At 36.9% G+C, this 23,013-nt stretch overlaps 2 protein-coding genes across 2 annotated transcripts in view; both read left to right on the forward strand.

Annotated features, from left to right (window-relative positions):
- LOC134802752 (origin recognition complex subunit 4) overlaps nucleotides 1–23,013 on the forward strand; it is a 239,566-nt gene that overhangs the window by 22,838 nt on the left and 193,715 nt on the right. The window lies entirely within an intron of this gene.
- LOC134802895 (segmentation protein even-skipped) lies at nucleotides 988–22,217 on the forward strand. The gene is made up of 4 exons (XM_063775617.1): nucleotides 988–1,761; nucleotides 15,265–15,328; nucleotides 15,841–15,973; nucleotides 21,915–22,217. The coding sequence occupies exons 1-4, from the start codon at nucleotides 1,425–1,427 to the stop codon at nucleotides 22,215–22,217; spliced, it is 837 nt and encodes a 278-aa protein (XP_063631687.1). The 5' UTR covers nucleotides 988–1,424.

The raw sequence follows: 23,013 nt of genomic DNA on the forward strand, positions 1-23,013 counted from the left end.
GATATTAGCAACATCCCTGGTCGGTAAAATCTGTTTGACTTATGTATTTGTATGCAAGATATAAAACATAAATTAACTAATTAGTGCGTTTTAATAAGTGCTGGTGGCTGAGCGGTAAGAGCGTGCGATATCAATCCGGAGGTCGCGGGTTCAAACCCCCGGCTAGGTACCTACCAAAGAGTTTTTCGGAACTTATGTACGAAATATCATTTGATATTTATCAGTTGCCTTTCGGTGAAGGAAAACATCGTGAGGAAACCGGACTAATCCCAATAAGGCCTAGTTTACCCTCTGTGTTTGAAGGTCAGATGGCAGTCTCATTCGTAAAAACTAGTGCCTACGTAAATTCTCGGGATTAGTTGTCAAGCGGACCCCAGGCTCCCATGAGCCGTGGCAAAATGCCGGGATAAAGCGAGGAAGAAGAAGAAGAATATAGTTATAGTGCGTTTATGAATGGGGGCCAAAAATACCGTTTTGCGAAGGCGGTTATGGCAGATATCCCTACTTTCCTTAATATCGTTCTGTGTTTGAACAATAAGCGGCCTTCGGCCCCATGCGGCTGTGTCCCTGATAAAGCCTAGGTACCCCCATTTTTTAGGGTTCCGTACCCAAAGGGTAAAAACGGGACCCTCTATTACTAAGACTCCACTGTCCGTCTGTCTGTCTGTCACCAGGCTGTATCTCATGAACCGTGATAGGACAGTTGAAATTTTCACAGATGATGTATTTATGTTGCCGCCATAACAAAAAATATAGTCTGTGCGGAAAGAGAAGAGTCGTGAAATGTATGGGATCCAATATATTCTACGACTCTTCTCTTTCCGCACAGACTCTACTAAAAAGTACGGAACTCTAGGTGGGCGAGTCCGACTCGCACTTATCCGGTTTTTAATTTTTAGTCAACTTAAGCAAGGTTAATTAGGTATTACCTACCCCTAGAATAATCCCGTTAACTAATAAATCCATAACGACCTCACCCTAAAACCCAAAAATTTCATCTAAACCTACCTGCAAACCCATTACCCGTTCTATTCCAAATTACTAGCAATAAAGTACTTACTCCGTAATAAAATACTTAGTCCGTGCTCACAGCTTGGCCGCAGGCTCCAGTATTGAACGAGTCATTATTGGATGGAATGAGTTTAAACTTCCAAGCAACAAAACATACTAAAATACCCCCTATTCACATAGAACAAAGCTCAAAATCTTTCCTCTTAAATTCATCTACAGTAACTTTAAGCTATCGCTATTTAAAACTGCACTTTATCTCATTAAGCATAAAGCTCAAAACGCCTCAGTTGTAGGTTATAACAGTCAACTCCCTACGGAATAGGCGTGGCCTCAGATACCACTAAGCGGTCGCTCCAAGCTCCGTCAGTCGAGATCCGACGCTCTATCGCGAAGTGAGTGCAGTGTTGTGTAAAATGGAGTCCGAAATTAGCAAAATGCCTACAAAAATACCGCCGAAAAACTTCTCTATTGAGTCCATAGTGGGTATAAACGAGCGAAGATCGCCGGAGATCGATATCGAGAATTCTATATCGCAGGATTACGCGAATTCGGAAGACGAGGAAGCTAAGATCAGGGACGCGAAGATGGGATACTATTTCCAGCAGAATCGGGTGCCTAACTTTCCGTTTTTCATGTCATATGACAAGAGGGTTATGGGGTTTGAGGGTCAGGGGGAGGAGCTGAAGAGAGCGAGCCCGGGCAGCGCGAGAAGTGAAGTTGATAGCGACGGCGTCGACGAGAGACCACACGGTGAGTCAAGACATACAGTTTATAAACATTTTCACCACACCAGCTCGGAAAGGCTTACTTTGCACTTCAAAAACTGATAGCAAAATTGCATTTTATTCACATGTGAGGCAAAGTAATCAAATGCAAATTTTGAGTTGTTTTCTTATGTTTGCTGATAGAATTGACTTTTAAATGATGATTTTGGATGATAAATATTTAATAACATTCTTATGGATTTGATGACTCGCTACGCTCGTGGTTCGATTGGAATCTTTCGCATGCTCGGGTATCAATATTGGCACGAGCGGTTAAACAACAACTTTGCCCCATTGTAAAACAAATAACTATTAGTAAAGTAGTAGTAGTAAAACACTTTATTGTACAAAAAAAACATAAAACATGAAAGAACACCCATCATTAGTACAAAAGCGAACTTATCCCTTTCAGGGATCTCTTCCAGTTAACCTTTGAGCAATAATAATAATACCTAGCAACCTTTGACATTTAACTAAAAATCAGACGGGTATAACCTCACTTATCATTTGATAATGCCAAGTATTTGAAACATGTAGCGCTAAATGCGGCTTCAATACTGAATTATACCGTTAGATTTATATTTTAATGTCTGTATGACACTTCTAGCAGTGTTTTTGAATGTGACATGTTTGTGACCCCTAGCTTCTATAAGGAAATCGGGAAAATTTCAAGCCGGATAAGCAGGATAAGCTACCTGAGTCGCGAATGATTTTTCTAAAGTGGTCGTGTCATGAAAAATGTTAATACGCCTCTGACTTTTATGGCAATATTTAAGCTTTATGGTAAATTTCGCATCTTAATTTCTAATTAGGTACTGGATATAAATTGTCCGCCTTTTGATAAAGGTGTTTTTCCTTAGGTTTTACCATTTAAGAAACTTCAATATAAAGTTCATAGGTATATGAGTTACAGACTACAGCATAAATACCTAAAGGCCTGTCGATAAGTACTGCCTAAGCAGGCAAGTCGAGACAATAAAACGCATCCCTTATACCGACGGCAAAAAAAACTCAAGTAGGTAGGTATCAGCCGTCGGAAGCGTTACAAATACAAACACATTACCTAATTATTCTGTAATAAATCTCTACATTTATACTAATAAGAATATCATATACCGATTAATAAATTAAATTTATTTATAAGGTAGATACAAACATTATAGTAGTATACCCTATAATGGACACGGAACCAGTAATGGGACAAAAAAACACAATTCCTCTAAAATAAGTATATAAAAGTAGTTTATAAACACTGGATATATTTTTATCATAAATAAGAGTCCTAGAGCTGATTATGTTTGAATTTTTATTAAATTCGGTTATTTTTTAAGAAATGTGCGTCAACCCAAAAGTTGTCGTGCCACTGAAAAAAAATATCACTAAAAATTCTTAACAACTTCGCTAAGAGAGGTGAGTTAATTTATTAAATTTTAATTAATTAATACTTGATGAAAACTAGAATGTGTTTTGTTAATTGCATTTACCATGAGATAAGGTATACACCACACTATGTTGTGACTCCACAGATGTAAAAAAATAGTGGTATTTGGCCCAATCCCATTATAGGAGCTGTAAAACTGCATACCTCCTATGATGGGACAATTGACATAATGATGCTTGCCATGCCATAATTTCATGTTTTAAACAATACAGAAGTAAAATGTAGTTACGAAATATGTCAACCGGGAGGTATTCTCGGACTTAGGATAAATTAATATCGTTTTTCCAAACTTTTATTTAACTTGCCTTGTTAGTTAGTGTGGGTCAAATCTTGGTAGCTGAATTTGACCCACTTTTCGATTTCCGATTCAGATGAAATTTTGTGTAAGTACGTAATTAAGTATGCAAATCGGATGATAATGCAACATTATGATAACATGGACTTGATCTGATGAGACAGGAGGTGATGGCCATGGGAACTTTATCGCAATAAACCCTAACTAATTGTGTTTGGGTATATTAGAATTGTCTCGATGAATCTAATACAATAATAATTGGCTGTGGAAACAAAAATGGATTTTTTTGCCATAACTTATTCCCCATTTTAATATTTTATACTGATAGAGCAATGTCCATTATAGGGGGCCCATTACTGGATCCACGTCCATTACCGGGGGCCCATTACTGGAGCTTTGGTGTCCATGACTGGAGAAAAAAAGCATAGTTTTAATTTGTTAATTATGTGGAAACTCATTGCAGTATCTTTGATACAACACGCCTAAAACATGAAAGGCGGATAGGACTTTCGTCTTTTAACACACTAAGCGGAAGACCATTTACATGTACAAAGGAAATATCATAAATACTTCAAATTTCTCTTAAATGTCCCATGACTGGTGCTGTTACTATAAATACAAAAATAAACTAAGTTATCTATAAAATAAAACTAAAAACTAATACTAAATAAAATAAAATAAAAATACGTCCAAGAAATTGGGGCCATTTGGCATGGTGCCGAGGACGCTTACCGATTAATTAATTTAACTAACCGTGTTTATAAATTACGTCAAATTTTACTTTAATAATTCGCGCCGTATGTCTGTCAATTTCAATATACACCAGAGATAAGATGCCTCTACCTCTACACTTTTTCTCTTTATAGACATTTCCATAAAAATTAAATAGGTAACCACAATTTTTCCTCTCCCGGACCTTTTTTTTCTAAATCGTTAAAAAGTACCTCTATTTGTGCTTTTTAAGTCGGCAAATGTCGGCATGTTTAAATATTCCCGACATTATTACCGTATTGTTTAAGTTATCTTGTATAGCGGTAAATTGTTAAGGCCACACCGCCAAAGGTTGTATTGTACCGCTAAAGTTTTATTAGGCTTTAAAGACATTTAGAATATTGTCATTTAGATTATATTCTCTTTATTCATTTCTCATCTTAAGTTAGGTTATTTATAATATGAATATAAAAGTAAAATATAAAAACACTTACAAAACAATAAAAATTAATATAAACACATTATAAAAAACCTAACCTAGGGTGCCGCCAGCAGCGGGGCAAGGCCCAAGCTACCGGTGGTCAGGGCTGCAGAGAGAGGAACCGGCGGACTATCCGCGCCGTGTCCAAGATCACCGCCTTCTGCATTTGACCCTTGATCCAACCACCTAGCGAGAGTCTCTCAAGGTGTTGGTCGAGATCATTTAGATTATTAATAGTATTATAAAACAAAAAGATATTGCCGAGTGTGTAACTAGTTTGGGGAATATATCTGTTAAATGATTTATTTATTAAAACAAAATGAAATAAACAAAAACAAACATAATAAAACCTACTAAATACTTAACCTATAGGTAAAAAATTTGGCCTAATCGCCGTCAACATCCGTTAAATAATTCAGTAATTGCAGATCTAATAAAATCTTAAGTTAATCGGGTTAAAAAAATACAAGTCAGTGTAATATCATTTTCCACTTCTCATGCTCAAAAAGTGCACCTTTATGTCGTGCGTAGACGACATAAAATCGCATTTTATGCTCTCTAGAGCATAAATGTAAAATTTTCGTCTAAGACTAAGGTAATCGGTCTCAACAGCCAAACAGTTAAAACATATTGCACAATTTTACTGAGCAATAAAATTGTGTAGATGACAAAACTTGTTATATTATTTTATTTTTGGTACAATTTATTAGAAATCCGTATTTTCTGTCATTAAATTTAGTAAATCACATAAAATAGGAGTCGCTTATCGTTCAAAAATGCTCCGAAATGTTTGACTTGGCAGAAAACCAAGCGTCTGAAACTCTGATCACATGTTGAATATAAAAAAAAACTTAAAAAGTTAGTTGGCGGGAATTGGTTATGTATTATGTTCTTTCGCTTTACGGCAATTTCGTGGTGTAAATTGCCGTGAAAAATATAATTTTACATTCCTCGCAATCGAAGTGAAAAGCTGAGTGTACAACAAGGGCATAAATGTCAATTTTTACCCTCGTCTACTATTTTGGTCTTCGCTTCGCTCAGACCAAAAAATTACCTCGGGTACAAATGGGTCACTTTATTAAGCCCTTGTTGTACAATCTACTATTAAAATAATCACAATACTTAATATATGTTTTTGCTAGAAATAATAAACTGTGAATAAAATAAACGTTAAAGTACAAAATTAAAGTAAATCAATAACAAACAGAATACCTACTTAAAACATTTCCCCATCCAAATTTTCACCTTTTTATAGGTATTATGTAAAAGTATTTTTAATGTTATAGTCTGTCGAGCCATTTCCGTCAGTAGAAAAAAGCGGCTAATTAAAAAAAATAGGGGCGCGAAGAGTGATCGACTCATAGAAAATTTAAATATCGCGCCTTTTTCTACTGACAAAGTTGTTAACCGGCTATACATTTATACACAAAGTAAAATAAAACTATTATCATAACAAAGTCAAATAGATAAAGAAAGGATTACAATTAGCTTAAACTAAAATAACAGTTTATCCTAACAAAGCCCCCTAAGCGATCCCCCTAATCCTATTTATCCTCCAATTGAGCATAACACTGTTTGCAAAACACATAAAAACATTACTCTCCCTTCGTCAGTCGGCTAAAAAGGGGCACGGAGCCCCGCGGGACGCACTTATTCAATCAAGTGATGAAAGGGGCTCAAATCTCAATTATTTCTGTGTATCAGGTGTTTTATCATCGAACGATTAAGTATGTAATTTGAGAGGCAATTTTAAAGGGGTTTGATAGTTTTTAATGATTTGTTGATATCTATCGTCTTGTGTTTTGTACTTAAATTTAATACCTAATAACGATAGTTTGTTTTTCAAGTTGAACTTTATCGGTAGTTATTTTTAAATAATCTACAAATTAAACTGCGGCTAGCCGTCGACACAAAACTGATGATAAGTTTCAAACACTTACATTTCGTCACAAGATATAAATTAATTTATATAAATCTTAGACGCTTAACCCTGAAATAAAATAGAGCCGGTCAAACAAGTTTGTCAGTAGAAAAAGGCGCGAAATTCTAATTTTCTATCTGTGGATTACCCTTCGGAACGTTTTTTTTAAATTTGCCGCTTTTTTCTACTGACGGAAATGGATTGACAGACTTCATGTTGGCGTCTTGTGTTCTAAACAAATATGAACTGAATAAAGGCTCATTTAGACGGTGCATGCGAGTTTCATTACATTGCGGTATTTGATTGGTCGGCTGAATTGGACGTAACCAATAGTCCTCAATGTAACTAAAATCGCATACGAGTTCGCGCGCCGTCTAAATCAGCTCTAAAAATACTGAAACTCAAGGACTGCCTTAAATATAAGACAGTAAAAACTGTCACTAATCGTAGGTAACCTCGAAAATTAACCAAGTTGTAAATTTCAGCAGTAAACCAATAAACAAATATAGCAATAAATAAAATCCAACGAGTTACCACGTCACGCTTTAATCTATAGACAAATTGAACACAGTAGCACATATTGTTCCTCATTGCTTCTGTTCGCTATTGTCAGCCATCTTGCCAGCGTGACGTCTGTCAACTTTGCCGCCAAAATGAAAACTATAGACAATACCTTTCCGTTTGTTAGTTGTTGGGCCACAACTTTTGTTTTGCTCAATTATGGAGTATTTATTTTGACCGCGTCCACCTTTTAAATTTCTCTTTTATGGTGCCCTTCGGTTATTTATCTGTTGTTTGGCTTCTATTTGGTTTTATTGCTTCCACATTTTTGGTCAATGCGGTGTTTTCTGCGAAAAAGCTTGTTCCAAACGGGAAGTTTTAGTTGCCAAATCAAATTTTAATGAAAGTAGGTAGAGTTAGACCAAGATAAGTCTGCAACTATTTTGATAGCTCACGCAGTGCAAGTGTCATTTATACGTCATAATTTCATAGAAATACACGTAAACGTCAAATTTCTATGAAATTATGACGTATAAATAACACTTGCACTGCGTGTGCTATCAAAATCATTGCCGACTTGTCTTGATCTGACTCTACCTAGGTAATTTTTTATTTTTGCACGAACAAACATCTGAAAATTTAGGTAATAGATTTGCAATAGGATAAAATAATTAAAAGTTACCTAAACATATGGATTTCATTGTTTTTGATTTTCTTGTATCGCTGTTCGGTCCATAAATATATTAATTTGGTCGGGATAATCTCTTATATTTTTGGCCAAAAATTAACACTAACTTTACATTATTTCGTAAAGCATGATCTTACATAGAAAATAAACTCGAGGTTTGGGGTTGGGGCATAGTGAAAGATATATTATATTATTATTTTTTAGAATCTCGGCTGATTATCATTAAATTCGTTCATTTTATCATTTAAATATTTACTAAAACAGAAAATATCAGGTTCATTTATTAATTTTATTAAAATTTATTAGTTGAGCTCAATAAAGTTTATACTTTAATTAACATTAACATTTTAATTACATGTAACTAGAGATTATTACATTTACACATCATTAAATTTAATACTGTTTGACACTTTTACTATAAAGCATGTAAGGTAAATTAAAGCCCTAGCAATTAAAAAAAAACTAAAAAACAAATGCAACCATAAAAGCCCCGTTATCTTAATCCGAGTGTTACCCCACTTCGCGAGCGAAAGAGACGGCGAACGCCCCGCCCTGATTGGTGGGGATAACTGGACACGTTATTGGTTAGACGCGTTATAGATTTTTAGTACACCCACTTGCTACAGTCGCCTTAACTGTTGTCATAGACAATCTTCCTTTTAAGCGCGCTAGAATTTTGACAGTTTGTGTTCGGCCAGTATTTTGTTTTTTTTTTTAAACGAGTATGGAAGCGTTCAGGAGTTATTCGATTAATCATAAGATATTGACAGTTGATTTAATGACGAAGCATTATGACGTCACGCCTCCGCCATCGCCGAAAAGCAAAGGTATTTAATTATTTTATAATGTTTTCTCAAAGTAGTTTGATTTTCTAAAGTTCACGTATGTTGTCTCTTTCTTACTCAAAATTGATTTATTATAAACATATCAATGTCATGTCATGTTGTATTGTAGGTACCTATATAATATCTGGGAGACCGAGCTTTGCTTCGGGGATCTCGGAAACGGCTCTAACGATTTCGATGAAATTTGCTAGGTATATGGGGGTTTTCGGGGGTGAAAAATCGATCTAGCTAGAACATATCTCTGGGAAAACGCGCATTTTTGTGTTTTTATTTGCTTTCCCAGATATTTACTTCTTATGAATAAAAATAAATGAGTCTGAGTATGAATGATTGGATAATATAATAGAAAGAGGTAGGTATAGGTAATATCCGCTCAATATGGTCACGATTATCGGAAATTCCGCGTAATATGACATTTTAAAATGACCCCTGTAACTTTTTTTCATATATTTTTTAGACGGTTATTAATACACTTTTCCGCTCAAGATAAGTTTTCAGCATCGTTTCTTAAGAGATTTCTACTATATTTGGTAAATTGGTATTAAATAATCGTACGCCGCGATCATTATCATCAACTCCCATGTCCTTACTTGCCATCTGGCACTAGATATCTAGACTTTCTCAAGCTAATGAAGGGTTCATTATTCTTAGTGCTTCATCAATACAGATGTCGTCGATTTGATAGCTACATTTATAACTCAGGATCGGTTGAAAATCGGTTCTTGAACGTTAAGTACGTTAACTTTTTTAGATAATTTTGATAACGTTGTTTTTAAAAAAGTTCTAGAGGCTTATTGTGACAGACTATGAATTTGATCTGGATTAGTTATGGCACGGATATGAATGATATTATCTGAGTCTGACTAATGATACCCATCACAAATCTAGATCAAATTCATAACCTGTTATTTATTATAAAATAAAATAAAATTGCCTTTATTACTGAGAAAATGTACCATAACAGTGAAAATAAATGTATATATATTTGTTTTACTGAATTATTGAAACTAAGTTTAGGTTTTTAGATGATGTCACGTACCTAACTCGGTTTGCCCCCTGGCAAAGGCCACCTCTATTATCCTTCCAGTGAATATTGTCCATAGTCGCACTTCTCTCTGTTATTTATTATATTATTATCAAAATACGCTTCCTTGTGTCTTTAATTTTAGGCGGTTTTATATTGTCTTTAAAAGACTTTTAGGCTGGTCCGCTGTTTTCGTGTCACATTCAACGATACTTTATACTTGCTATAAATAAATATCTTTTTTAAAATACCATATCTTATCGATTACTAACGGTCAAATTTAAATTTACACTTTGAAAAGTACCGTTTGTTAGGCAATTAGGCCCAGACTTAAACCTAAACAAATCGCCATAAACACCCAGGTAGATCACCCAACAACAATGCGGCTACTAAACCTTTTGACACACTAATTTCAACCTTAATCCAAGTAACTGCGGCTTTTTAAAATGAAATACGTGTATATCGAGCTGCAAAGATAACCTTGTCAAAGATATGAAGTAATTATGAGCTTTTTACAACACCTTTGAAAATGCCGACTCTTTTGTTGTTGTTTATTATAACATACAAAATCTTCGGTACCGTATTCTTCTCGATAATTTCGAGTTTAGTATTTTTATTGACGTTTTATTGTGCACCGTTAGGTTAGGTTATCACAATATGGTCACATTTTATGGCCTTTAGTGTTGCCGACAATTTCGCTTAATGTTGGTATTCAACGACACCTATACCAAGTAAAATACGTGATTATCGTGAGAACTACAATGTCCCATGACTATTTTTTTATCACCGGTAGGTCAGCATTTACTTATTTTCATTCTGAACGTCATTTATTTTTTGGTACGATGCACTAAATACTTTACAAGTTTTAAAACTTTAAACTAAACTGGGTGTTATCGTATTAACTTTAAATAAAAAGGCATCTATACCTACCACTGTGCCTCCAGTACGGATATGATGGTCGTTTTTGTCTACGTGACAGCGTGATAAAACGGTATCCGTCACTTTCGGTCGCGCTCTGTGAAAAAGTGACGAATATTTTGTCACTTGGATAAAACCATCCATAATAGGCCTGCAGAAATATATTATCAAACCATAATTATGGGTACATACGTCAAATAATGTAGTTATCATAATATTATGCTCCTAATTTAGTTGAAATCTGGCACTATACTAACCACAGTAGATTTCGGGCCACACAATTAAGGAAATAGTTTATTTAGTCGCATCATTTACCATCAATATTTAGGGCTAAAATATAAAAGTGTGAGCATACGTCACGTCGGCAGTTTAGTGAAGCTAAATGGTTCAATTAACATCAAATAAAGCCGTATTACTGGCCACAGCTGCCAACACTGCCAAATTAAATTAAATGCATCAATGCATTGTCTATGGTAGAAAAAGTTAACAGCGCGGGTGGATTCCCGCCACAATTTGACAAGTGGCCATTTTTAATTGTGCACACGTTTACCAACTTAACAATGCTGTTAACAAAAGCGCCACTGTACATCGCGAGCTCTAATATTTGAATGCAAGGGAGTTACTTTCATATTTTGCCACCGGTAAATATAAGTTTGTACAGGAGCGAGGGTCGAGAATGTAATATGTCTTGTCAATTGGGGCTTAAACTGATTTTGTTTTTATTGCGCCTTGCTCCCTACTGTGATATTTATCTTCATTATATCGTTGCCGACTAGTAGATACGAATTTTATTATGAAAATTGTGTAGGGGAGAGCGGGGACACGGGTAATTGGGTCCGTAGGATAATTGTTCAAATGGTTGCTGCAGATTGTTTCTGGTCCGCTGGGAGCGTAATCCTTGTAGCACTATTTTCAGCATATTGTTTTAATCTTTTTATACTTATTTATTATTGATGAAGAGGAAAGTTAACTGAATTATGCTGATTACATTTTATACAGCCAAGTTTTATATGTAGTTAGAAAATTTTATTTTAAATTTCAATGTAACTCTTCTTCTATTACGGATGGGGAAAACTAATATAATTTAGCTTTTAGCAGGAAAAAGTCGTTTCTTATCTATATTACGAAAAAAACAGGACAAGCCTTTATTCTAACGTCCATAAGTTTGTTAATTCTTAAGCTCAATTCGGTGCAGAGCAAAGCTCGGTCGTCCGAATATTATTTTTGTCTTGAAACAACATCGCAGTCCTATTTCAGCATCAATCCAATTAACATTAGTGCTGGATAATGGATTCACCGTAACGATCTGGCCAGTTACATCCATAGACAACCGGTCTATTAAGCGGGAATACACGACACAATCGCCGGCGCGTGGCGAGGGTGCCAATAATGCCAATAGCAAATTTAGCTAACCAACTTATCTGATTGTAAATCAAGCGGAATTAAATCTTAGCCCATTGTATTAAGGACTTGATAGATGTTGTTTTATATTGGTCGAATTAGCCGCTTAAATTGAACGTCACCATTATTAATGAAGCGTTCGATTGGGCGTTCTTTGGCATTTATGGCGTTTTATGGCCAATTAGCTACCTCCGTTAGTTTTGGGATTTAGCATTTTAGTGGTTTATAACAAATTCTTAGGTAATGAAAGGTATAAAGTTTTATTAGGTTAGGTTAGGCTTTCCTATACATGTCGCGCGAGTGACTAAAATATGTGATTTTAATTTTTTTTTCTTTAGCCTATTAGTGTGACCTACTGCTGGGCAAAGGCCTCCCCTCTTTCCCGCCACTTGTCTCTGTATAATGCACACTCCCGCCACTCCACTGAGTTTAAATTAATTTATTATAAATTCCTCTCCGTTTTTTTCTGTCATGAGAGAATTTCTAAGGTAGATGTTTCAATAAGACACGAACAAACTACAAAAAGACAAAAACAACGACATAAGACAAAAACGTTAACGCGGCTAGATACATTTGGACAGATTTTCATAACATTATAATCCCGATAAATGATCACGCTGTAAGGGGTTGATATAGTAGTTAGAATTATTACTACTACGCGGACGTGATGGCGGGCAGAGCCTAGTATTCAATAATTAGTGCTTACATAACCAAAAAAACAACTAGCCTTTAAAAGCCCCGTTTAAAATCAAACATTGCGCCATCAAATTATTGGCAACGCGCAGGCGCTAACCGGACCATAGACAAGTGGTCGTTAGACGAATGATGGCCGCGTGTGAAAAGGTTTCGTCACTCGTGCTCTATGAGCTGTTGGTTTCATGTTAAGGTGTGTATACAAGATGGGTAGCTGGGGGGCTACCGCGAAAACCGAAATTCACAAATTGCGGGGATTTTTCTCTTTTACTCCAATGAAGGCTTAATTAGAGTGACAAGGGCAGAACGCCAGAACAGGGGCCGTAGCGTAGCCAAGATGACAATTGTTATTATATCGGGAAAAACCAAACGACGAGTAAAGATGTAAGTAAAGATAACTGCGGTAGATTCCTACCTAAAGATTGTCTGAAAGAGTTCGCTTTTTAGCGGTAAAACTGCCTGTTGTTTGTTTACATCTACTTATGATGCTGTTTTTAGGGTTCCGTACCCAAAGGTAATAGGGTCCCGTTTTACCCCTATTACTAAGACTCCGCTGTCCGTCCGTCTGTCACCAGGCTGTATCTCGTGATCTGTGATAGCTGAAATTTTCACAGATGATGTATTTCTGTTGCCGCTATAACAACAAATACTATAAACAGAATAAAATAAAGATTTAAGTGGGGCTCCCATACAATTTTTGACCGAAGTTAAGCAACGTCGGGCGGGGTCAGTACTTGGATGGGTGACCGTTTTTATAGATAATATACGGAACCCTTTGTTTGCGAGTCCGACTCGCACTTGGCCGGTTTTTTTTATTCGATTGATGTGCAATAAAGAGTATTTGTATTGTGGATTGCTCAATTAAAATGTCATTTTAGTATCTGAGATAAAAACAAGATTTAACTTAAAATTTAAATTAACAAATAACGTTCAACTCAGCGGCTTACCATGGCCATACTCACGGCTTTTTCCTCAGAACTCGTTGTTTCTTCCAATTAGCGCGGACAAAGACGGAGAAACGTTTCGACAATCTTCTTGTAAATGACACACGTCATTACTGCACTTTAAGAAAGAATAAGTGAAGGGAAGTGGGTGTTCTGTTAGGACATTTAGTATTTGTGAGGCTGTTGCTTAATATACAGTGTGGAAAAATAAGTCGGGCCCTGGAGGGAAATTTACCTTAATTACTTTATTTTTAAATGAAACAAAACTGCATTGTATTCGGGCTGCCCGGGATTCGAACCGACTAAAAATTCCAAAAAATTAACACTTGCAATTTTATTGTACTAGTCGATACAGTTAATGTTAATGATAATATTTCTCCAAGAAACATTTGGTCTTACACTCGTCTGTCGTACAAAATATCCATAAAATCGAATATTTAGATACTCAAGATTTTTTAGACAAGCCAAATTGAAGAAAAAAATAAAAGTCTTTCAATGCAGTTTTGTTTCTTTTTAAAAATAAATGAATGTCTCCTTTAAGTAAAATGAGCCAACATAAGGATTTAAGGTAGTTTCCCTCCAGGGCTCGACTAATTTTTCCACACTGTATTAGTCAAACTATAAAAATCAACTGAAAACTTTTCCGTTATGCTACTTCCAAAAATTATTACGAATTTAATTGAGGCGGTTATAAAAAGTTGTAAAAATACGGACGGAAGCCCTCAAACGGAAGCTTTTTAAATCTTGTTTCGTTTCCTCGTTCTTTTTTCAAAAACAGACACACGCCATAATAGCGCAGCTGGTGACCATAGAGTCAGAAAAGGTTGCGATTCGAAAAAAGTTTGTTTGACAACATCGTTTTGAATGGGAGGAAGCGAGGCTAGACGTTGCAAATTGGTTTAAGTACGCTGTCGCCACCCAGCATGGGAACGGCTCAAGTGGCCCAGACGCCGGCCCGATTAAAAAAAACATCATGTGTTTGAAATATTCAAAGTGGTGATAAATTCTCAATAACGATGTCTTAATACGGTTGCAGTTTTTTTACAAGTTTGTGGCGACGTCAATTCGAAAGAGTTTTAAATTTAGAAGCGTCTTAATTTCCCGCTTAGCATAGACAATGGAGTTGTATTTTAACGGCCAGTGTCAATAGCGGCAGCCGTTTAAATTTAGAACCACTTCACCATAATCAGATCTGTAAAGGCGGCGTTTCGGTGGCACTTTTTCTTAAATTGAGCGGCAATGGCTGCCGGTTTCTTTGTGGCCAGCATATAATGGCGGGAACATACATGGGAAAACATTTAATTAGACAACAGCTTATTTGTGTTTGTATTGTGTTAATGTATTCCCTTTGAAACGTAGGCTGCGTGCAATTAGCACCTTCGCCGCGGCTTCTGAACCTTTTTTTTTGATAACTCAATTCCATAGACTAATTAGTTTTTTTTAATCGCGGCTCTCTTTGTGTTTCTAGAGTCTGGTGTAATTAAGATTACGAGTCTGAAGAGTGTACTTGTAACCCTTTATGAAATGCGGTAGCTTTTTCGAATAGATAATCGGTCCTCTGAAAACCAGAAGTTTAAGAGGTTATTTTTAAAACGCATCTTAATTTGAGATTCTCTTTGTCTACAGAATCCCTCAGTCCGCAGTCGGAACAGATGACCAACTCAAATTCGGTGCCAGACCCAAATATAAGGTAAAAAATCAATTTGATCTGAGCGGTTAATTGTTTTGGAACAATACCTTTATAGACTTTTCTCGATATAAATAGAATGTTCATCTGCTTAAAATGTTTTACTTGGAATTAGAACACTCAGGAATAATATGTGGCTTTCCATAACAGAAGGGTCCTTAATCCTTATGCTTCAAGTGCAAAAAGTAATGTCAATATCCATAGAGGAAAATGAGGACTACGTTTGTTTATATCGAGAAGCGACCGTCCACTTTCCTCTTAAATCTCACCAGTTGAGTCTTCTCTTCTTCAATTTAAGAGGTATCCTCTTGTCGGTGGAGTATTTTCCATTTCTCCCTCTCATAAGCCATATCCTTGACCTCTTGATACGACACGACACCAGCTTTTTCTTTTATTTGGTCTACATTGCTACGTATTGGTCCGCCCCTGCCTCTCTTTCCTTTCATCTTGCCTAGTTGACTACCGGTTCTAATATAGCAGTTGACTACCGGTTCTAATCCAGCATATGTCCGCAGACGATACCGCACGGCGTTCACCCGCGAGCAGCTGGCAAGACTTGAGAAGGAGTTCTTCAAGGAGAACTACGTCTCCAGACCGCGACGTTGCGAGCTCGCTGCGCAACTCAACCTCCCTGAGTCCACCATCAAGGTAGGTTCTTCTTAGAATTACTCTATTCATCCTTACATATGAGTGGAGACCGCGACTCGGCAAACGTAGTGTAGGATGCCCTCCGACCAGGTGGGATGACGATCTGCGAAAGACTGCAGGCAGATGCTGGATGCGGCAAGCTGAGGACAGGGCGCTATGGCGCTGTTTAGGGGAGGGCTATGTCCAGCAGTGGACTACTGGGTCAAACAGATCATTGTGTTATGTCTTTCCTGTAGACATACACAAGAGTTAAGGGCTATAAAGGTTAATTTTCTTATTTAACCCTTATCCACGTGAAAAGGTCCTCCTTTTATTTAGAGAACTATGATAAAATCATTGCTTACATGCCCACAAGCTGTTAACTATTGCCCACAGGAGAGAAAAATGTGCTGTTCGCGATAACACACTAGTTTTCTCTCCTGTGGGCAATAGTTAACAGCTTGTGGGCATGTAAGTAATGATTTTATCATAGTTCTTTAAATAAAGAGAGGACCTTTTCACGTGGATAAGGGTTAAATAAGAAAATTAACCTTTATAGCCCTTAACTCTTGTGTATGTCTACAGGAAAGACATAACACACTGATCTGTTTGACCCTACTATAGCCTGATGATGATGATGATGATCCTTACACATTAAGAGAGACCACACACTATAGATAACTATGGGTGCTGATCGACACCATTTTCTATAGCGCTGAGTAGACGTCGACGCTCAAAAGACGCTAGTAGTGTGGGGTCTCTCTAACCTAATTGTCGCTCAATCTCTCAGAGGAAGATATATCAGTCGAGACAGATGTCTTAAATGTTAGTTATAGTTTTCTTCTATGTATTGTAGCGCTTAAGAGCTAGGCATCAAGTTTTAAGCCATCATTATTTCCAAATCAGCTTTTCAATTCGAATTGATAATCAATTTACGAGTGTATTTGTAAAATGTCTTGGTAAATAGATCTTGGTATTATAAAGATATTGTTCTTTATTTAACTACTTTTATTTCGCTTAACATAACTAAGTGTCAACCTGCAATTTTGTCGTAACTTGAACCACCTACGCGTAGTTTTAACATTTCAAAGAGTTGCAAACTTCCACAGCCCACGCGATGGCCTACATGAAAACGGCCTTTTGTCAATTATTATGTCAGTGACGATTTCGTTACTTCGTCATTTCGTGCACAATTATGTAGTCACGTTTAAATGACAACTACAAAACGGTACAAATTAAAGCTATATATTAATTCGGAAAAAAAACGCAATGAGATGCCTTATCCATCATTACTTTGACAATAATAATAAAGTTTAAGTCTTAATTTGTTCTCTTAAAAAGTTAAAGTCATCATCATCATTAAATATCTACATTTAAGTATTTTAATTTGAAATTCGGTACTTAAGCACCGCCATCACCATACCTAAGCGTCAAAATCCTATGAATATACGACGATAATAGTGACGTTACCACACTTTGTGGCTGCCAAGTCAGTGCAAAGTTATTTAAAGCCAGACGGGACTGATCAAATCGGTCGATTTGATCAGAAATGAAATTGTCGTCAATCTCCAATTTTAGATTTATGGTGATATTAGAGCCCTCTAAATTGAAAAAATGCCCCAGAACGAAAATACTGGCCTGACAAATTGGTATTCTTGCGTCCGCACCTCATTTTATCGGTAATATCGGTCATTCTCGGCGGTTGAATTCGGCGAGCCAAATTGGCGTTTGCGTCCGCACGTCCTGATTCGATCGGGCAATTTAATCAGATTGGAAAAAACTGACTAATCTGGATACCTACGCCTTAAAACTGACTAATTTTCACCTTTATTTAGGTACGTAATCAGGTCTCCTTCAGGCCAAATCGAACGTACACTGATATCATGACATCTAAACTGATGTCATTCAGTTATCGTGCATTTCACTTGTACTTGTCCGTACATGTATTGGTGCGGGCGAGATGCACATTAAACAACATGACTCAAATATCATTCTAATATCAGTGACGTTCGAATTGGCCCGTTTGTGACGCGGAAGGTTGTATAAGGCGCTGTATGATGCTTCAATTAGACACACAATAATTTCCATCACGAATGTTTTATGGCTTCTCGATAATTCGCAGAATCACGATATGAACGTGTGAACGTACTGTGTAGTCGACGTCAAAGATATGTATACATTTTACGCCTTATTGCAAAGGAGTAAGGTGCAAATGTGTAAACATATTTTTGAAGTTGACTGTACACGCTAAACGCGTTCCATTTTTGAAACAAAAGCGATAATTGATGTACAATGATTTGTGAAATCTAGTTTGACGGTTGAAACAACTCTTTGTTTGAAACTGACACTTTGTTTTTAAAATTCATTGTTATTTTATCCGTGTATGACGATTCGACGAATATCAAAAATAGTAATCCAGAGACAAGAAGTAGAAAAGTCTGCAACGATTTTGATAGCACACGCAGTGCAAGTGTTATTTATACGTCATAATTTCATAGAAGTTTGACGTTTAAAATAACACTTGCACTGCGTGTGCTACTGAAAACGCGACTGACTTTTCTTGGTACTCTATTATTTCCGTATGAATTTTTGGAACACATTATAATGATAACGGTTATATCCGCAACGTTCCAAATTCAAACACTACAAGTATTTTTTTAACGATCAAATCTAAATTCCTCGCGGCCAGTCATAATCTCAATTATCACTTCCAAGTAAAAAGAAAGCAGCGGTCGAATAAAAACATGTGTTTTTATTGCTTCATTCGAATTTTACATTCACGCTAATTTGTCGATGTATCAAAAACCGCCGGAATTATTCAGTAGCAACCTCTAATGAACATTAAAAAAAAACTAACCATAAACTAGCTATTAGTGTGTATATGAAGACTTCATCGGTTGTCTATGCGCGCATCTGTTTTATGGCGGCAATACCAATTAAAAACTATTAAATGAAACCGTGGCTACCACATGATGTGTCGTAAAAATCGAGGTTTCTATTTGTTTATTGTGATGGACCTTTATAATATCTATAAACACGACACGACCGGTTTAATTTCGTTCGCACTTCATTTCCATTTTATTATTACAATAATAATTAACAGCTTAGGAATGAAAAGCGATAATCTTGTCTATGGTATTGGAATTTCGCAAGAATTCCCGCCAATTAGCAGAGCGGCGGCCATTTTGTGCACAAAGGAGGTTTTAACTTTTAAGTTTGACTTCGCTTTGTGTGCGTACTTTGTAATGACAGCTTTTAACTGAGCATCAGTGACTCTTATGTCTATGCAAATAAGGTTTAAAATATTCATTTGACAGTGTAAATGGTACGACGGAGGGCCATTATTTCGCGTTGATGATTTTAGATGGGTTTGAGCGTTTCTCGCCGTGTAAATATGTTTTATTGGCGTTTTAGTGTTCAAAAGCAAATATCTGCTGGATTTCTCTCAGTTTGCGGTTTAATTATGAAGTTAGCCTTTATTATTTTATATTTTTATATCCTTTTGTCGGATATATATTCATGTTTAAGATATAGTCTGGCGTACATATAATATAATACATTATAAAACTTAAAAATTGCATAACTACATAATCATAATAATAAACAAAATTAGGGATGTGACGACCCCATCGCCCGCTGGTTTTACCAGTGCAATCAGTCAACGCAGGGCAGCTTGTGGCGAGCTGTTGGGGATTAGCGACCTCACGTACCCGAGTGCTCCTGGAGAGTTCTGTTACCCGCAAGGAGGGTGGGTGGGACAGGATTCTCTGCCTCTGGCTTGCCTTAGCCGGCCGGCCAGAGTGGAGTCGTTAGAGCTATAAGCTCCAGGGGTGGAAGTGAAATATGCATAAGACGCGAGTTGGCACAGTGGCTGTTAACAGACACTGGGTAGAAAGCGGCGCACACCTCTCGACACCCCTGAGCCGCTCACACCGGTGTTGCCCTTGAGCCATCCTAGATGTCGCTTTTTGTGGGGGCCCATCTTGTGAGGGCGAGTCACCGTCTGCCGGAAATAAAATTGCATACCGTTTTATTAGGCAGGCGTCCGGTTTTTTACCCCATAGCTCAGTTCTTAGTCCATCGCTTTCACCCAATAACCTAGTTCATTTTAGATTCCATCAACTCTCAATAGTCCTTACACCCTGGCAGGTGCTGCCTCTGCGTGCGTCCCATGACACTGGCAAGGGCAGCCTCCGCTCGGTGTACCCCTTACATTTCATTAAAATGTCAAAAGGGCCTCTACGTTTTGGCTTCGGCTCCGCGCACGCCTCCCAAAGGTCCGGAACACCATTGTTCCGTGATGGGAAAGACAAACAAAATTTTAATTAAATATCATTCATATATGGGAGACCGAGCTTTGCTCGGAAAACATATAAAAACAAATAATGCGCGGTTTCCTAGAGATAAGACCTAGCTAGATCGATTTATCGCCCCCGAAAACTCGCATATAGCAAAATTCATCGAAATCGTTAGAGCCGTTTCCGAGATCCCCGAAATATATAAATAAACAAGAATTGCTTGTTTAAAGGCTCTTTAAAGTTATTCTTAGATAGATTAGATTTCATGTTCAGTTTGACCTACATCGGCGCGATTCGGGAAATGAATTAGAGATTCACTAGATACGAAATAGTAAAGATATGTGACGTTCCATGGCAAAAGGTACCTTATGACGGCTGGCGCTTACCCTATTATTAGCGCCGCTCCAATATTCAGCCGGGGCAATGGTACCTTTTGCCGTGGAAAGTCAAATATCTTTACTATTTCATATCTAGTGAATCTCTAATTCATTTCCCGAATCGCGCCGATATTCAACTCAGAGCATCACACATAACAAAATGACCCTATATGTATGTGTGTGTGTGTGTGTGTAAATGCTGTGCTAGTTATTTAAATTGCGTGAAGCTCCTAAATGATTGACACCTCATTGTTCTGTATCACTTAAATTCGTATATCGCGGCCATCTTTCGAAAACTAAGACAAAGAATAATTAAAATGGGTACTTTCTCACTTGCGTACTTTACTTTATTTAATTCCATAGTCTAATAAAACATGGTCTTCTCTTCCCAGAGTGACACAACCCTACGTCACAATAACATGGCCGCTATATATAGCGCTATCGCATATTATCATATAGCGCTGTCGCATGATGACGTAGGCTTGTGTCAGTCACGTGACCACGAAAAGACGGGAAGAGAGTACCAGGCGGAGTATATTATTATACCATGAATTAACCCGTATAATTTCGTAGAACTGCTACGGCGTAGCACCGTAGACCCTCTACGACGCTAAATAATATCAACTAGATATAACAACAAACAAAAAAATCTAAAAAACAATTAACGATCAAGATATTTTGATTATTTTAACTACACAAAATATAGGGTTATTGCACTAGTTTCCGTCCAGCTCTAGTTTTCGTCCAGTTGACACAGTAGAAACAAATATAATACCTAACAACCTACCTAATATAATATAATACCTAATATTTTATTTTTAATTCGCTACTTGCGAAATATCATTTTTTTGTAGATATAAGTCCAAATGTTTGCGGCCAAGTAGGTTCTAGTGCAATCACATTAAAAATAACAAATAGAGAAGCGATTTTCTATAAAATTACACCTCTATTTCCATATGCAATATTATTACTTTATCAGTTTTATCACTATTGATAATAGGGTATATATTTGACTACTAAGTCAAATCAGTTTCTTTTTTCGAACTGTCAAAACGATTTTGCTACTATGGAATTTATATGAAACACTGGCATGTGACGTCAAATCAAATTACCTACTCTTTATAGTTTTATACGGGTTTGAAAAATAGAAATTGTGTCTAAAAAATAACCGCTGTCTACGTTTCTTTATTAATCTTCTGGTGATTTATTTCTTGCGTGGTGTAAAATAATTTATTTTAAATACAGTCAAATACCCTATTTACTAAACCACCTATCTCTTTTCCACAGGTATGGTTCCAAAACCGAAGAATGAAGGACAAACGTCAACGCATCGCAGTAGCGTGGCCGTACGCGGCCGTATACAGCGACCCGGCATTCGCGGCTTCAATCCTCCAAGCGGCCGCGTCCTCCGTCGGCCTGCCCTACCCCTACCCCTCCCCGATCATCCCCCCCTTCCACAACCCCCAGCTCATCCCCGGCAACTACCCGTACTACCCCCGCTACCCCTACATCCCCCCCACGCCCCCCTCGCCTGTCAACCCCGAGATACGACCGCAGTATTCCAACTTCAATTTGAATGTAGACAAGTAGGTTTTTAGGTTATTTATTGAGGCATTTAATTGTTGTGTTATGTACTTGTAAAATATTGATATGCAAAGGTGATTTTCAATAGTTCTAATGAAACTATAAATTACTAAAAGACAAACAGGAATATAAAACTAAAACTAACTACAATTAAAATAACTAAAATTAAAAATACCTACAAAATTTGGTGCCCTCGGGAGGGTGCCCAACACGCAGGCAGCGTTCTAATGAAACTATTTAAGTTACATTAGCTTTAATATTTACCGATTTCTATAGTCAAATCACATAAAGGTTTTATTCGGATTGCGACTGTGACAGCGTCATTATTGCAGTAGATATTGCAGCAAAGGTAAACAATAAAAATGACAGGCACAATTTCCTTGATACATTTTGATATTGTGCAGTCATCTGCGATAATATTTTACACAACGATGGCCGCAAAAATATCTGACTCGATCTTATTTGTAAAGCCAAGCCGTGTCACATATTTTTGCTGCGTTCGAAGAGTAACATATATTTGCAGGTGACTGTACGATTGACGTTTAACTTCGTCATTTAATTTATCAAGATTGAAATCGTCTGTTTCCTATTGCTGCAATGTTGTACAGCAATGCTTTAACAACCGGGATGATACCTTAAATAAGCTCCTTTTTGACTCACCTTTTAATTATTTTTTTAACAAAGAAGACGAAGAACATTAAAGTTAACTTTATTCATTTAAGAATTTAAAATTAAAGATATTCTACCATTCCATATTATAGTCTGACCACTTGTAACACTCGCTCGATGATTTCACCGTCGT

The sequence above is a fragment of the Cydia splendana genome, chromosome 25 (assembly GCF_910591565.1).
Source record: "Cydia splendana chromosome 25, ilCydSple1.2, whole genome shotgun sequence".
Taxonomy (NCBI): Eukaryota; Metazoa; Arthropoda; class Insecta; order Lepidoptera; family Tortricidae; genus Cydia; species Cydia splendana.